The 18,588-nt window shown below is 39.4% G+C and overlaps 1 protein-coding gene across 3 annotated transcripts in view; it reads right to left on the bottom strand.

The window, feature by feature from the left end:
- TRPC3 (transient receptor potential cation channel subfamily C member 3) overlaps positions 1-18,588 on the bottom strand; it is a 260,568-nt gene that overhangs the window by 155,353 nt on the left and 86,627 nt on the right. For 2 of the 3 annotated variants that reach the window (XM_056564160.1, XM_056564176.1), the window contains exon 3: positions 11,198-11,230. The exons of the other annotated variant lie outside the window; for it this stretch is intronic. In XM_056564160.1, coding sequence (XP_056420135.1) covers positions 11,198-11,230 — 33 coding nt within the window. The remainder of the gene's footprint in view (positions 1-11,197; positions 11,231-18,588) is intronic. 3 annotated transcript variants of the gene reach the window in all.

The raw sequence follows: 18,588 nt of genomic DNA, 5'->3' as shown, positions 1-18,588 counted from the left end.
TCAGGCAGTTTAAGGGACCACGGCTATGGCACAAGCACTATAGCGAACGGGTAGCATCTGCCCTTTAATAATATACTCACAGTCTTGTTATGTATACGAGCGTATACTATTATGATGAATGCATTCATGTCATATATATAGTGCATTTTTCAAGGTTTTGATACTGAGTTTTTGTGATCAATTATCATAGCAATCATACGACAAGCACGCCCATAGCACTTGTACTGCATGCACGCTCTAAGCATTGTATACTGCACGCACGCTCTTAGCATTGTATACAGCAGGCACGCACTTAGCATTATATACAGGACTCACACTCTAAGCATCGTATATTGCACGCACGCACTTAGCATTGTATACTGCATACAAGTTCACAGCAAATATACTGCACGCACACTCATAGCTTTATATGGCACGCAGGCTCATAGCAGTCTCATTGCACGCATGCCCATAGCATTTATACCGCACGCAGGCTCATAACAGTTTCACTGCACGCACGCTCACAATGCTTTCACAGTATTTAATTACAGTACACACGATCTTGTGAATGCACTGTGTTTGCTGTCATAGGTTTACATACAGTACACTCAGTCGCAGTATACACGGTATAGTGTCTACAGGCATGGCCTTTACATACAGTGCATACGGTTTTGTAATTATACAGTGCCAGTATTCCTGGTAGTTCAGCTGGCTTCCTCACCCTGACCGCCCACCAGCCAAGTGGTAATGTATACGGGGTACTTCGGGTACAGGCTGAATCTGCCCGCAGTGGTGGCGGGATCCGGGAACAGCAAATGCCAGTAATGTAAGTCACGGGAGGCCGTGCTTACAATGTTTTATACTGTCCACACATGCATGGCGTTCATGCTGTTCATATGTTCATGGCATTTACATTTTTTTGTACGCTCATTGTATACTGTGTTACATTCTTGGCATCTACACTGTTGGTATTCATAATGTTCAAAACGTCAAGGCATTCATGCAGTTTTATACGCTCATGGCATTTCATACTGTTCTTTCGTTCATGTTTATTTACACTGCTATACGCTCATTTTATTTATACTGTTCACATGTTCATGGCATAGATGCCCTTTTATATGTTCATGGCTTTATGCTGTCATACGCTCATAAATGTATACTGTTCATACGTTCATGGCATTCATGCTGCCCATATGCTCATGATGTTCATATTCTTCATACGCTCATGATATTTACACTTGCATTCATACTGTTCCTACGCTCATGGCATTGATACTGTTCCATACACGCATAGCATTGATGCTGTTTCACACGCTCTTGCCAGTGATGCCTTTTCTTTTGCTCATGGCATTGATGTGGTTCCATACGCTCATGGCGTTGATACTGTTTCATACGTTTTTGGCATTGATACTGTTTCATAAGCTTATGGCATTGATACTGTTTCATACGCTTATGGCATTGATATTGTTCTCATACACTCTTGGCATTGAAACTGTTTCATACGCTCTTGGCATTGATGCTGTTTCATATGCTCATGGTATTGTTGTTATTGTATACACTCATGGCATTGATACTGTTTCATATGCTTATGGCATTGATGATGTTTCATACGCTCATGGCATTGACACTGCTTTCAGCTGCTCATGCCATTGATGCTGTTTCATACGCTCTTGGCATTGATGCTGTTTCATGCTCATGGCATTGTTGCTGGTTCATATGCTCTTGGCATTGATACTGTTCTGACGCTGTTGACACTCATATTGTTAACGCGCTCATGGTCCTTACTTGTTTCATGTGCTTCGCTGTGCTTTCATTCATAGCTTTATGCTGCATGTGCACTTGTGGCATTCATGCAGGGCAGGCGTGTACCCTTGGTGTTTACCCTTCATACCTGCCACATCTGCAGGGAGATGCACTGCACAGTTGTGGTTGCTGACTTGTCTTCAGAGCGACAATATCATGACACATAGGCTGTTCTATACCCTTTATACCTGCCACAGTTGCAGGGGCATGCACTGCACAGTTGTTGTGTCTGACATGTCTTTAGAGAAACAATATCAGGACCATAGGCGGTTGTATACCTTCCATACCTGCCATGTCTGCAGGGGGTTGCACTGCACAGTTGTTGTGACTGACACGTTTTCAGAGCAACAACATCATGACACATAGGCGGTTGTATACTAGTTATACCTGCCACGTCTGCAGGGGATACAATGCACAGTTGTTGTTACCGACAAGTATTCAGAACGACAACGTCACAACATATAGGCGGTTGTATACCCTTTATACCTGCCACATCTGCAGGAGGATGCACTGCACAGTTATTATTACTGACACATCTTCAGAGCAACAACATCCCAATACATAGGCGGTTGTGTACCCTTTATAGCTGCCACATCAGGGAGATGCACTGCACAGTTGTTGTGTCTGACATGTCTTCAGAGCAACAATGACACAACCATAGGTGGTTGTATACCTTCCATACCTGCCACATCTGCAGGAGGATACACTGCGTAATTATTGTTGCAGACACGTTTCAGAGCAATAATTTTATGACACACAGGTGGTTGCAAAGAATGATGGATAAAAAAACAAAGCGCCTCTCACGTCTATAGCCACGATGGTCACGCAGACCTTGCACATCTACAGGCACAATGGTACGCAAGATCTGTCTAGTCTACAGGCACGATGGTTCAAGTATAGAACTGCCACGTCTACAGGTATGTGGGTCACGCAAAGACCTGCCATGTCTACAGGCATGATAGCAATGAAGGGATTAGTGACTCGCAGTGGCACCATTCCTGAGATCAGTTTGAGTGGGTAGCTTGTCAGTTTAAGGTATGGTTTAGTCTTCAGGCAAGGTGCTTATTCAAGGGCAATTTGATTTTACAGACGACATGGCATCACAAGATTGCTATCATCAAGGTCTGTCAGCTAGCTCTTGTGGTGTGTCTTTATTCTAACAGTTTATTTTGCCACTCAATAGTAAGGACTTGGATAGTTCATATATGCCTGACTGGTATCTATTGGTTTCCCACTTACCATGACACCATAGGCATGTATGTTAAAGAGGCATCTGTTTATATGTCAGTTTGACCATGTTTCAGTACCAGTGCGTTTATCACTGAGTGGGAATAACTACCACAGCTCTCAGTACCAGGCATCGATTACTAGACCAGCTAGTTCACAGATTCTCTAATTTCTGTCTTAAATTAGAGGCTAAAATTGGGTTTTGTGTTAGGGCCGTGGTTCGTTTCATGATTATCAATTCTGTTATTTCCTACTAGGTTCACTTTTTGCCCACTAAAGGTGTGCCCTCCGTCGCGGTTATGGGCACAAATCTGACCGCTTTGTTAAGTTTAAATGTGTTCCATAACAGGTAGGTATGTACTGTTGTAATCACAAGCACGAGTGTGAAGCCCCGAACACAAGCTTAAAGCCTATTTATGGCTTTATTTGTGTGAGGGCGGGAGTATTCCACTCCCTGTACGTCTAGGTGGGGCGCTAAGTAGTCGTAGGTAGGGGCGGGGGTATATAACGCCCCTGCTCCTACAGGTGGGGCGTACATGATGTTTTGCGGACCCCTCCCAACCCTCCCCTTTTTTCAATTTATCCATTACTGGGTATGCCCACTAAAGGCGTGCCCTCTGTTGCGGTTATGGGCACAAATCTGACCGCTTTGTTAAGTTTAAATGTCCTCCATAACACGTAGGTATGTACCATTGTAATCACGAGTATGAGTGTGAAGCCCCGAACACAATTTTGGTTTATGAAAATATTTAGGTAGGCTGAATAACGTGTGAAGAAAACTGAAAAATAAATGAAAGCAGCAAAAAAATAAAGACGATATATGACCAAGATATAGAACTTGCTGACTACCAGAACAATATGATTAACAAGTGGAATACTGTAAAACATTTTAGAGTTTTGGCAACAGCCAGATGCCCTTAGTCACCTAATGTCAAAGGGCTTATTTACACTACGCAATCTTTTCCCAGAGAGATTCCGTGTGGAGATTCCATCTGTAGCAGGTGCCTGCAAAATATGTTGGTGCTAGAACAGCTAGAAGAGCAATATCTCTATAGACGGCAATGCATTTCCGAGAGGATTCCTCCCAAAAAATTGAAATTGAATTTTTTTTGCCGGAGTCTGACATGTCATAGAGACATGTCAAAAGTTTGGATCTGTGGGGGTCTGATTGCTGAGATTGCTTGAGAAGCCCTTAACTGAGCATGCCCTCTCCCTGCTATCTCCATGCTGCAGGAGACAGATTTTATAGAAAGTCTACTGAGTCAATCTCCTGCTGCAAAGAGAGAGAGATGGGGAGAAAAGCAATCAGCTGAGAATTTCTCCCCCTTTGTTTCAACAATAGGTGGGGGTCTTAGCACCACAAATCAAAATCTTTCATGACACTTTAAAGGGGTTTTCTGGACATTTAACATGATAAAGGCACAGGATAGGGCAGTAATGTCTGATTGTTTGAGCTGTTTGGCAGAGCCATGGCACTCCTTCACATGCACAATGAAAACCTGTGATTACTGCAGCGTGTATGAGGTGGGGAGGGGGGTTGTATGAGAATCCTTTTAAGAGGAGAAAGAAGAATTTTTCTCTGACATGATATATTACAAAGTTTCTTACATTTTGCTTGTCCTATTGTTTTTATTTGAATGCATTTATAGTCTTGGAGTGATAGAATACATGGTTATACATGGGAACATACATAAACTCTATAGGGTAGGGTCACACATAGCCCATCTGATGTGGATTTCCCACCGCATAAACAAAAGTGAAAGTGGGAGAACTGGACTGCCCCATATCAGAGGAGGAGTGGAAATCTGTATTATCATGGTGCCACGGGTCCTCCACATGCAGCAAGGCACACGAGACAAATTACAAAATTATCACAAGATGGTACCGAGTGCCCTTGCTACTTGCTCGCATTTATCCGAACGTTACGGATGCCTGCTGGCGTTGCGGAGGCCCGGGTGGCACCATGTCACATATCTGGCTGGACTGCCTAGACATAATGTCCAAGCTGCTTTCACATCCTGTCTCTAAAACCCCTAAACTGATTCACCAGAGTAGCTTACCTAGGTAAGCTTACCTCCACCCGATTGCTCCAGTTCCACCTATTAGCGGCTAGATCTGTCATCCCAAGGCTATGGAAGTCATCCACCCCTCCTTCGATCTCATCCTGGCTTCGTGAGGTTTCCCATATACATTGAATGGAGGAACTCCTTGCAGACTCACGCAGATAGCTCAATAGATTTTACAGCATAGGGAGACCTTGGATGGAGTTTGTATCTTCCACTGAGTTTGAAACCTTTCACCTAGCTGCATGACCCTCGCTCCTATAGGCGAGAACAGCCTGTCTCTGCCAATGCTATTGCTCTTGTGCCTTAGGGTTTTCTGGTCTGGCCCGCCCCGGGGGGCAAGTTCAACCCTTTCTCGTAATTTCCTTTTTTCCTCAGACCCACCTGCTTCTTTACCCCCTCTCCTCTGGTCCATCTCCTCCCCCCTTGACCTCTCCCCTCTCCTCTCTTCTCTCCCCTTTCACTCTCTCCCATACCCTTGTCTTCCTCTCTTCCTCTCTGGATTTCTTTTATCAGTCTTAATGCCTTCCAGTTGGCGACCACAAATGGTGACCCCTGACCCGTGGGGAGGTAATTTGTATTCCCAAATTTAGATGCAGATGCCCTCCTTAGGGCGTATGTTCTCCCATACTATTAGGGAGTGCGTTGGACTAATCCGATTTCGTGCTGACCTCCAATGTTGATTTTCTTGCCCGGCTTTCCTCAAGAAAGTACTTGTACGGGATATAGTCGCTTTATTTTTATGACTGTGATTCTTCCCACCGAACTGCATTACCATACCCGAGATCCAGCAAAGAGCTCACACCTACATTCACGTTTTATTTTCAGATTGGCTGTGTACAGCAATCTACTGTTTGTTCTTGTATTTACTTATAAAACTCAATAAAGTTTTACTTTGAAAAAAAAATTTCAAAAGTGAAAGTGGGAACTTTTGTTTTACTTGTTTCCTGCTTTGATATACCCAAGGCCTAACTGTGAATATGTTTCCCAGAGACACCAATTTTTCCTTCAACAAATGGAGTTCTGGTTCTTTCTACGGTTCTGTGTTCAGTATTTTTTTAGTTTGTTCATTTGAAAAGAAAAAACATGCCTTTGAAATGAGTCTCTGATCTGGAGACTATATTATATTAGGGAACATTACAAGCAAATTGAATACTCCACCCCTTCTGCAGCAGCCATCGGTAGCACCAATACCAGCTCAGTTTATGGAAACCTACATTCAACTATAAGGTATTGTAACAACCTCTGAGAGCAGAAAATTTCTTCCGATAAAAATAATTATGAGGAAATTGCTAATCATGAAGCGTAATGAAATGGCTCCAAACCATAGCTGCGCTAAGCCTTACATAACTAACCACTTCTCATTCCTCCTTTGTACACACAATCAGGGAAACACCGATCCACGGTAGTAGACATTAAATGGGGGGCAATAAAACCTAAAGTTCGTGGAACAATCCTCTATAAAAGGAGGAATTCTTGGCTGGGAAAATGTTTTGACTAAGTATTCAAAACTCAATATAATTCAGAATTTCAGTAATTGTAACATCACTGTAATTTCATTTGCTCTACTTCTCCAGTTTTGAAAGGAAGTGCTCAAGAATGCAAGCTGAAATGAAGAAATCCAAGAGCTCTATTTACATTACTAAATACATTTATCTCTTAGCTCTGGAATTTGTCTTTTTACAATAGCGGAGATGTAATTTCAAGAAGCTCTAATTATGTTCTGTATAACTGTATTGGCATGGAACCAGCTCCTCTGGCACCAGTGTACACAGTGTTTACCAAGAACATATCAATTCTCCGGTACTTGTCGCTCATCATTTATTCCGTGCATATTCTGTTGAAATATACAATTAAAACTGCACAAACTACACACAGTAAGGAAGGAGACTATGACATTTAATTTGACGTGAAACACAATCTGGTTGACATATTTGGCTTAATTATGCATTAAAAATACAAATTGTTGAGAGATTACAGGCTGTTATGAATAAATTGTAACTGCTTACTGGCTTCTCTGTACAGGACTATATTCAGGGATGTCAATTCCTTCTCCAACAATTATACAAACGTATACAGGGCAGTTGATGTGTGTTGTAAGGAATAAAATGTGCAAACATGGATCTGATCTACTTTGCCAGGAAACATACTTTGTAGACACAATAATGTCTAGTCGCATGGGTCATAGCATATCTAAAATTGCATGTTTTGGAAGATGCTCCTGGTGTGCATTGATCAGTACCTCAATAGCACAAGTTCAATTGAGTTCCTCAATATTATAATCCTCAATAGGAAACCCCGTACTATCAGAGCTCCATATGAACTCCACTAGACAACATTTCAGGGGCGGACCCCCTTATTCATGCGCATGAATAAGGGGGTCCGCCCCTGAAACGTTGTGCCATGACTGATGAAGATATGCATCTTGCTGCTATTTTCTGCTGCTAACATGTAACTATACAAATCCTGCGAGACTGTCACAGTGCAATATGGAATAAGAAATTTCCTGAGAAATGTGAGTTGTTTTATATTTTACTCACCTACAAAAAGGATTAAATGTTTGGCGTGCGGACAGCGCTGATTTGATTGCCCTACACATGTGTTATACTCAGTTGACCAGTACCTACCATGACTACCAAAAGGTTAGAGGTGCAGGACTTACTGACTCCAGGGAATACGCTGATGTCTGCCATTAAACCTTTGGATGCAGTGATCAGCCCTGATGGAAAATGGAAAAGCTGGTGGGTTTGGGTTGCTTATCACACCTCCGCAGTGTGATTGCAGAGGTCTGGTGGGTGAAAATGGCAACCAGAGGCCTCTTACGCTTCATCCTATATGTGAAAGCCTATAGTACTGATCAGTACTATGCTATTACATTGTACTGAACAGAAAATCCAATCAAATAATTGCATATAATAGACTTAAAAACTGTAAACTATATATATATCTATATATACACACTACATATATATATATATATATATATATATATATATATATACTGTGTAAATACAAAAATATAAAAAGATTAAATTATCCCTTACCCCTTAAATAATTTAGAAAATACAAAAACATTTTGTTATCCCAGCACGTGAAAATGCCTGAACTATAAGGCTAGGTTTCCACTTGTTTTTTTTTCTGGCAGTTTTTGGAAAACTGCCACTGCAGTATTTAAGTGAAAGCCAGAAGTGTATTCCAAAGGTATAGGACATATAAAGGAAGGACTTACACTTCTCTTCCCTTATGGATCCACTTCTGGCTTTGGCTCAAATACTGCAGTGGCAGTTTTCCAAAAACTGCCAGAAAAAAACCAAGTGGAAACCTAGCCTAAATAAAATATGATAAATAACATAATGAAATAGCATATATCAGAAAAAATATATATAAATACATCAAAAAGTCCCATCTATACAAAAAAGTACGGATAAAAACTACAGTTAACAAAAGAGCCATCACACATACCCATATACGGAAAAATAAAAAATAAGTTATAAGGGTCACAAAATAACTATTTAAGAAAACTTGTTTTAATTGTATTGACCCCCAGGAAAAAATAACATGTCAGTTTTACCATAAAGTACACTGCGTAAAGATGAACAACCTCCCTCCAAAAAAAGTAGCAAAATTGCTCCAATTACCCCCCCCCCCCCCCATTTTTTTTTGGGGGGGGGGCGTTGCCTTACATTTTGGATGAGATTTATCAAAACCTGTCCAGAGGAAAGTTGCTGAGCTGCCCATAGCAACCAATCTGATTGCTTCCTTCATTGTTAAAGAGGCCTATGAAAAATTAAAGAAGCGATCTGATTGGTTGCTATGGGCAACTCAGCAACCTTCATCTGGACTGGTTTTGATAAATCTCCCCCATTATGATTAAATAAAAAGTACAATTGGTTCCACAAAAAACAAGCCCTCATATGACTCTGTGGATGGAAAAATAAAAGCATTATGGCTCTTAAAAGGAGAAGAGGAAAAAACAAAAGGCCCTCAAGACCCAAACACATTGGCCCACATTTATCATTGCAGTGCAAGTGAAACATTTTTTTACACCTTTTTTTTGTGTGCTGATAATGTGCAGGAGCACCAAATTTATTAAAAGGTAAAAGAGCTTTGATAAATTTTGTGCAGGTCACATTTTTAGAAATTTCTGTCTGCACATACACCAAAAAGCTACACCATCTCTGGGCTGGTGTAGTTTTAGAGACTTTTCAGTGGCTTTGCGCCTTTTTTTGCTCCTTTTTACAAAAAGGCGCAATGATAAATCTCTTCCATATCATGTCTATTGCCAAAATCAGTGGATTGCAACTCAAAATCAGTGGATTGCAACTCAAAATCTGCAGAAATGTGTAAACAAAAAGGGGCAAAAAAAGGCGCAAAAAACCCTGCTTGCGCCTTTTTGCCCCTTTTTTAGACACAAGAAACAGTCTAAAGACAATGATAAACGTGGGCCACTGTCCTTAAGGGGTTAACAAGCTCTGATAAAAAATAAAAAAAAAACTGAGATGTGATTAGTTGTTGTGGGGAAATCACTCTAATGTTTTCTCTTATTGAGGGACATTTATCAATGTTTGCTTATGTATTCTTTTTTTTAGTAATTTTTTCCTTACTTTTTTTTTGCTTATGTGCGACGTATTTATCAACTGCTTTCAGCCTGTTGATAATTTTCTTTCACGTAAGCAATTTTTCCTTTTTTACTTTGGTAGTAGCTTTTTCTGCTCCATGTTTGAGCTGGAGTAAATTTAGTCAATTTTTAACGCTGTTGCGACTTTTTTTTGCGCAGTTGCGACTGTCGCAGTTAATAAATACCTGACTACCCGTAGTCCATTTTAAAATTATTACTACATAGTAAATTTTAGGAAAACTTGCTTTTCTCGCTTTCCAGTCAAAATGTCGCACGAAAAAGCGTGTAGTCGCAGTTGCGACAATTTTGCGACAATTATAGTAAAGAAAACCTGACTAAACCCCTTGATAAATGTCCATAATTTTCTCTAGATAATTATTTGCCAATATGTTATATGTTGGAGTGGATGACCTTTTCTTTATTTTATTTGGAGTCTATAATCCCTCTGAATGCTCACAAAAAATAATGTGACCAAAAAAACATCTTGCTTTGTCCACAGAAAACATACACTAACATAATGACCAGATCATATTAAGGTGGCACAAAAACAAATAAATGAGGCTTGTGCTGCCTACAAACTCGAGGAAAGAAAAAAATTGGTAGGTAAATTTTAGTTTTACCTGATCGTTCTATGGCAGGATAAGCTTTATCTGTTTGTTATTGTGCTGTTTATGAACTCTAGTAAATTATTAATAAATATATTACATCTGGATCTTATGCAGTATAAAAATTTCAATAGTACTCTGAATAGTTGAATCCAACTATAAATGGCCAGCAAAAGAATCATACAGAAATCCACTTTGGTCAATTATGTGCAAGTCAGACACTAAAGAAAAGGTCATATGATCTTGTCTTATCTGATTTGAGCGTTAACTCGTATGCAGTCTAAATATCTTTTCTCCAGTTTTTTCAAGGCAGTATTGTTTTGATTAAAATGATCTAGATCATCTTTGCACCTACTGAAGAGATGTGTTTTTTTTCTCATTTACAGTTGGTTGTAATGTATCATCCAGTATCACATTTTTAATAAGTATGGCTTTTATTTAGTTTCAAAGACTTTTATTACAATTAAACAAATGATGTAGTAGTAGCATAATACGCTACAGCAAAACCTCATGCAGGGGTAAGTGAAAATTTTATAATACAAAACATGGCAGCATCAACCAGAATAGACAACAAAAGTAACAGTAAATGCAGAGCAGACTATATGCTGAAGGTATATGGATACCTATGAGAGATAAAATGGTATGGGAGTACTGTATATCATGGAAACAAAACAGAAAACAAGGCCTGAATAAACACTGAGACCTTTACTAAATAAGGAAGTTCTACTAAACTGCACCAATATATCCAAGCCTGCCAGGTAGTGAGGTTTATGTCCATAGTGTCTGTGTGTAAGGCAAAATCTTTTTCATAGGCCAACACTGACATAACTCGGTCCTTCACTGTTGTTAATGATAAGGAAAGGGTTTTCAGTTACACATTACATACTCACAAGAATACTTACATATGTGACCTTCACTTCAGCACTCTTTCGGATCTGTAGAGAAAGAAAAAGTCACAAATTTCTGAGCAATGAGGCCATTGCACAAAAATTTGCCGCAAATTTACACAAAACACTATTTGTAAACTCTTGATAAGTTCCTCCCAACAACCCCCCCCCCCCACCACCATCACCCCTGGTTTCTACTAAAAGCATTTTTGTGATTTCTAAAAGATTTTGAACTGTCATGCAAGCATGTCAAAAGTTTTTATCGATTAGGGTCACAGTGATGAGTCCTCTAACGATCCCTAGATAAAACCAGAAGAGTGACAGTCTGCTTCACTGCAGAAGATGGCTCCATAGACTACACTGCAGCCTATCTTCTGCCGTACATTTTTCCAAGATATATCTAGGGATGGGTAGAGGTCTCAGTACTGAGACCTGACTGATCTTAACTTTTGACATGTCAAGTTTTTTGAAATAACAGTAATGTTTTAAGTTTTAACTGGTGTTCATACAACATAGGTAGAGATACCTCAAATCCTTTATAAAATATGATATTATGCAAGTTATTAAACCAAAGTAAACACACGTTCTCGCTAACTTTCTGCTTAACATAACTAAACTGTATTGGTTTTAGTGTTTATTCTATTATATTGTATTTTTAATTTACAACTGGCCAATGCATAGTAACTTTATTTTTCTTTTATCAATATAGTTTAACCCATAAGTGACTGCCCATACATGTTTTGATGGCAGTCACTAAGGGAACTTAGGATAGGCTGCCATGCCTCCTGTTCTGGGATTGCTGACACACTGTGGTAAAATCATGGCCACAATGTGAAAGGGCTCTTTGACCCCCATCGGCATCCTGGCAACACGATCGGTGGGTGCCGATGGGTTTCCGTGACAACAAGGGGACTTTTGACTTTTACCACGTATGTGGAAGGAGTAGTGCAGTGTGTTATATGCATGATCAGATGGTCATTGGTAAAAATTACTTATGGGAAAAGTTAATAAAAAAAAGAAGACAGTTTCATAAAATAATACCCCCCCCCCCCTTAAAAATAAATAAATAAAATAACCAAGTATACATTTCCCTTAAAAATAGTTTTTATATAAAATATAAAATAATTTTAAAAACCTATGGATATTTGGTATCGCTAGGACCATAATGTATTGAACTATAAAAATGTATAATTATCCTTCCCACATTGAACGCTGTAAAAAAAAAAAAAAAAAAAAAAGAAAAGACAGCGATCAAAACTTGTATGTATCTAATAATGAAATCGATAAAAACTACAAGAGAAAAATAAAAAAGTTATGGGTCATGAAATGTGGTGACACTTTTTTAGACTACTAAAACATACAAAAAAACTAAATTTAATATAAATTTGGTATTGCTGTAATTGTATTGACACAGACAATAAACTTATAATGATATTTTTACAGTACAGCGTTAGTTTACAAGACAAAAAAAAACTTAAGGCAAAATCACATATTTTTCATTATCCCGAACAAAAATAAATGATAAAATGTAACCAATAATGATGCCTTTAAAAAGCACAACTTGTCCTAAAAGAAACAAGCCATCATACTGCAATGTTAATGAAAAAATGTAAAGCTCTTAGAATACAACAATGACATTTCTTTTTCTTTTTTAAAGCCTAAATTGGCTTGTAACTAAGGGGTTAAAAAAGAGATAAATGGCATTAAAATTTTGTAAAAGGGAATAGAAAATCATTACCTATAATTACGACAGAGGCTTTTATTCGCTCTCCTGACAAAGCTAGTAGATGTAATCACTGCAGGAATTATCTCAGGCTTTCATTGTAGATTGAACACTATGGCCCTCATTAACTATTGCAAACCCGACATCTTTTGTCGGGTTGTGCGCCAGATTCTGTCGCATTGCGCCAGAAATTCTGTCTGCGCCAGAATTGAAAAAACCCTGACTAACTCTCCATTTTGCTAAGAAAACCCGAAAAAAGGGGTCTGACCGCCGGGGAAAGGGGGTGTGGTCTCCAAAAAGGGGCGTGTCCCTGACATTTTCACAAAAAACCAACATATTTACTAAGGCTTCCACATAAAATGTGGTGGATTTGAGGTGAGGTAAACCCTACAGATCAGAGCATGTGTAAAAAAAAAAAAGCAAAGTGTAGGGAAAGTGGAAAATGTAGGGAAACCTTAGTAAATACCGTGGAAAAAATTTTTGTAGGGAAATAAAACCCACAAAGAAACCTACACTCCACTCTTAGTAAATGAGGGCCTTTAGCTATGAAAAGCAAGAATACATTACTTAAAGTGGTTATCCAGGAATCAAAAAACAGAGGTAATTTCTTTCAAAGACCACTTCCTGTCTGTCTCCAGTTTGGGTGTGGTTCTGCAGCTCAGTTCCAGTGAAGTGAATGGAGCCAAGTTGTAATATCACATCCAAAGTGGAGACAGACAGGATGTGGTCTTTTTTATTCCTAGATAACCCCTTTAAGGGCATTTCCACAGGGTGATTACTGGCAGAATGGGCATATTATTGCCCCATGTAAAAGACCCAGCAATCAGCTGACGAAAAAAGACAAACAAGCAGACACTTATGCACTGGCTGATCGCTTAGAATGTGTGGTCCTAAAGTCATCATCATTAGTTGGTCATATATGCCCCTATCTGAACAGGAGACGTGCAGTTGATACAAGCAATCCAGCAATCATTTGTGCATCCCTGTCCGCACAATTACTGTGAATACAGGCAGAGTAAATGATTCTAAGAATATGGGCACACCGATCCTCCGATAAATGCAAGTCCATAGGCAGTTATCGATAAAGTTTTTATTAGTAGAATAATGCATTTTTTAGGGTTATAACCCTCTTCTTTAGATTCACACATGTGACTCCAAGGATTTGCATTTTAGTTACCAAAGGTTTGGAGTGCCCATCTTCTGAGGGTCATTTTCTCTGCCTGTGTTTACATTGCTTCTAAGGGACCACATTTGGAGGATCCCAGGACCCTGTGGCTTGCACTACTGATCCTGCTAACCTTGTCTCAGGATGATATGCACATATCCAATGTGCACAAGGTGGGCACATAATCTGTATTTACCCCTTTGAGGGCACATTTATAAAGGGTAACACACTAGGTGTCTTCTGGGGGTCCTTTGTGTTTTTTCATTGAATATTCAGTGCACAATTACTAAGCCATCTAAAGATTTGTTAAAGAGATACTGACAGGCTGTTCACCCACACTAAACCCAATACACTTGGTTATAGCATGGGTGAACCTAAGTAAAATTGGTCCACCTGTCCATAAGATATGGCCCCCATTGATAGTATGCAAATTACCTCCTCTGCGCAATAGAGGCAGAAGCCAGCTTGCCAAGCCTTCCTGCCTCTGTCCACTTTGCCTGCCCATCTTGTGAATATTCATTCATTTATTTATTCATTAATTCATATTCATTCATTTCTCCACGCTAAGGTCCTAGTGATGTGAGAGTCTGTGCCCACATGAGTGCTCTGCTCTTCTGGAAGAGAGCATGCGTGGCTCCCTCATCTTAACTCTCACGTCCTAATGACATGAGAATGAAGAATTATGAATATCCACAAGATGGGCAGGCATAGCTGAGCAAAGAGTACAAAGGCAGGGAAGCTCGGCAAGCCAACTCCTGCCACCAGAAGTTAATTTGCATACTAGCAATGGGGGCTATATCTCATGGATACTCAGGTTCACCCACACTATAACACAGTGTATTGAGTTTAGTGTGGGTGAACAAATTGTCAGTTTCCCTTTAAGCAAGCACTAATCTACCAGATTGGCACCCGTATTGGGCCCATGTTGGCCCAGCTATAGGGAACCTTTAGTAATAGCAATCTCACTCATTGGAAAATAGTCATAGTAACCTGTCTGATACAAAACCCTACAACTTCAAGCCTTTAAACTGACAAGATGGCTTATTACTAGGCTAGGTTCACACTCCAGAATCCCGGGTCAAAAATATTTCACACAGAGACTCTGAGTGTGCCCAGCGCCATAGACGGCATTGTATTCCAATAATACATTGTCAGTAATTGGCTTCTCATTAGAAATTTCATAAGGTTGTGAGCAGCTTGTAAGCTTTGAAAGCTGCAATGAAGAATAAAAAAGAACTAAGAAATGGGTAAAATGGCTACAATGCCCAATGACATTTAGAGTACACAGTATAGCATCAACTGGTGCCAGAAAGTTAAACAGATTTGTAAATTCTTTTCAAAAATCTTAATCCTTCCTGTCTAACCACGGTTCTCTCTGCTGACACCTATCTCCAGGTAAGGAACTGTCCAGAGCAGAAACAAATGCCCATAGCAAACCTCTCCTGCTCTGGACAGTTCCTGACATAAACAGAGGTGTCAGCAGAGAGCACTGTGGTCAGAAAGAAAATAACTATACAACTTCCTCTGTAGCATCTAGCAGCTGATAAGTACTGGAAGGATTAGGATTTTTAAATAGAAGTGATCTACAAATCATTTTAACTTTTTGGAACCAGTCAATTTAAAAAAAATGTTTTTCCACCAAAGTACCCCTTTAATCTGTGTGTAAACATCTATGTGATATGGAAAAAAAACTGTAATATTGGGTATTAACCATACAATAGTAAATATTGATTATAATAGTAATTTTCTACAAATTTTGTGAGACTTGCAATGTTTTATCAAGTTTGTGCTATGTAACAGGTATATATTATTTACAGTGAATGTTTTATCAAGATTTTGTTTTACCAATTAGAGCCAGATGCTGAAACACTTTTTCTTATCCATTTCTATTTCGTGTTTGTAATCTTTTAATTGTATTTGTTTGTACATTTTTATGAGGGCAGCCATCTTACCTAAGCTGTTTTTAACTTGCTTTATGGCAAGTCCCATAAACAAAGGCAAAATTAGTCTGTAGCTGACCTATTGACATGAATTAGAGAATGTTTCTGGGCATGTTCTGTGACCTGTGCAGAGGTCATTCCGCACTGAGGGGGAAGTTGAGATCTGAGCTTCAGCAAATAGAAATTAATGTTGTGTCATCTATCTACATGTGTCACCTTTCACTGTACTCCTGTATGTGATGATAATAAGAAGACAGCTGGAAAGTCATTTGTACAGAAGAGAAAGTCTCAGCTTAGTTTTAGACTTAGTGGCAAGAATGAAAATGCAAGATTTCTGGAGTGTTTTGAAATATATAAAGTAAAATTTAAAATAAAAAAATTACCAAAAATTCCTAAAGTGTAACTTTGCTCATACTTCAGCGGCAGGACATCTGTTTAAATCTCCTGACAAATTTGTACCCTGAGAGCTGCCCTAGACTGCAGTGATCCGGATAGAGATTTGCTGGAGATTTCATAGACTTGCTGGGACTGAAGAGATCGGAGATATGCTTAGAAAAATATGGTTAACATAAAAGATATGGTTGATAAGTAAACAGGCTAGTCTTCAGGATTCCTTTTTGTTAATATGTAAATTAGGTTGTTCAGCATGGTAAGAGCCCAGGTAAGTCAAGCCTATCTCCTCTTTATATTGTGGCAGTCAAATGATGTGCAACCAGAATTCCCAGCGGAGCATAAATAGCTTATAAGTCTCCACACAACTTTATGGTACCCTCCTTAAGGAGAAACATAGACCCAGAAATGGTCCAGAATTCTCAAAAACTGTCAAATGTCACTTCTTTTTTCTGTGGTGATTTTGCAAGTCCCCACTGTAAGACCCCGCTTGTACGTCTCCATTCGGCTAGACTTCCACCTGGCAGTTTTTTGGAAAGCTGCTACTGCATTTTTTTAAGCCAAAGCAATGAGTGCATCCAGCAGAAAGTAAAAGTCCACTTCGGATTTTGGCTTTAAAAAAACGCAGTGGCAGTTAAAAAAAAAAAAAAATAAATAAATAAACAACTGCCATATGGAAACCCAGCCTTAATTTTTTTTTTTCTTGATACTGAATTGTTGAACAATGGAAGACAAAGGCAGAAGTATACACATGCAAGTTGTGCACGTTTCCGAATACAGTTAGATATCAGTCTAGTATTAAAAAAAAATAAAAAATAGGATAGCACAACTGTATTCAGAAATCATAGAATGAACAGGGACATTGTGGAAACAAAGGCATTAATGAAAAGCACAAAACCAACTTTTTGAAATGAAAGAATACTAGAAGAACAAGGGATGCAGGCAGAAACATATTCTCCTTACCATACTAAGCCACAGGAAACTTTTCTGAGTTCACTCTGTGCTTTCATCAAATAGTTTATAAAGAATAAAGAAAACCACATGGAATATGGGTCAGGGAAAAGAACACGACAAATGATAATATTGGAATAAATAAGTACTATAAAACCCTTTGAAGCTGGGAAGTTTTCTCATCATGTATTAAACGTTTATATGGGGTGTGCTGCAGTTTTTAGCATACTGAAGTGAGGCTTGCAAATTAGAAGGAAAAGTTTTACCTCTACAAACATTTTATAAACTGGCATGGTGCAGCACAAGTATGGACCCAGTAGATAAAAGGAAGCCGCAGTAGTGCTTAAGTAAGCAGCTTCATGTGAGTGGAGGAAACAAGTAGTCTGCAGACATTGGAAATAAAGTAAACCAGTCCTCAAAGGTACATTGGGAGAAGGAAAAGATGAGAGGAAGTAGGATCCAGATAAAGACAATTTATTATATGATGCATAAAATAGAATTAAAATTAAGCGAACCTCCTGTCGCCTTAGCAGGGCCCTTGCATCAGGCGGAGGGGTTACAATGGTAAATACACAATAGTATAATAATATAAAATATATGTAAAAACAGTCTGGAATGGGAATACCAACTGAGAAGAAAACGGCTGGATGGTATAAAATAGAATAAAATAGGTTGCGCTAGATGTTATGGTAGTTCGTGGTGACATAGTGCAAAGTTCAGATAATAAAGAAATGTTCAGCAGTGATATTTCGTTGGTGGTATAGTGCACAGTAGCTATATTAAAAATTCATTGGTAGCGCAGTGCAACAGTTTAACAATTAGGATTCTGAGGTAGAGGTATTGTATAAGGCACAAATTCCGTTCTTATCATGTACGTTAGTGGTATAGGAGGATGCAAGGTTGGTGCATGGCACCACTCACCGACCGTTGGGGTGTAGGAGAATCCGAAGTCCGGGCTGGCACGGAGGCATCCGGCACTTATAGTTGATACCCGTCTGCATAGTGCTGCAGGGTCTCGGTCTCCAAGTATGTTCAGCAGTGCACGACAGGACAGCGTCATCGCCGTGGTGAATGGTGTGGAGATAAGGATGAATCCTGAGCTGGTACGGGAGTGGATACCGGCATCCTCGTGTCGGTGATGCGCTAGGAGCGCACGTGCAGCGGTGGTCCCGAAATAAGGGGCATTCAGCTGTTGCAATTGTGCAAAAGAGGTTCTCCAGTTGGTATAAAGGTAAGG

This window comes from Hyla sarda, chromosome 1 (assembly GCF_029499605.1).
Source record: "Hyla sarda isolate aHylSar1 chromosome 1, aHylSar1.hap1, whole genome shotgun sequence".
Lineage (NCBI taxonomy): Eukaryota > Metazoa > Chordata > Amphibia > Anura > Hylidae > Hyla > Hyla sarda.
The sequence above is the reverse complement of the archived record's forward strand: the minus strand, read 5'-3'. Positions and strand labels throughout refer to the sequence as shown.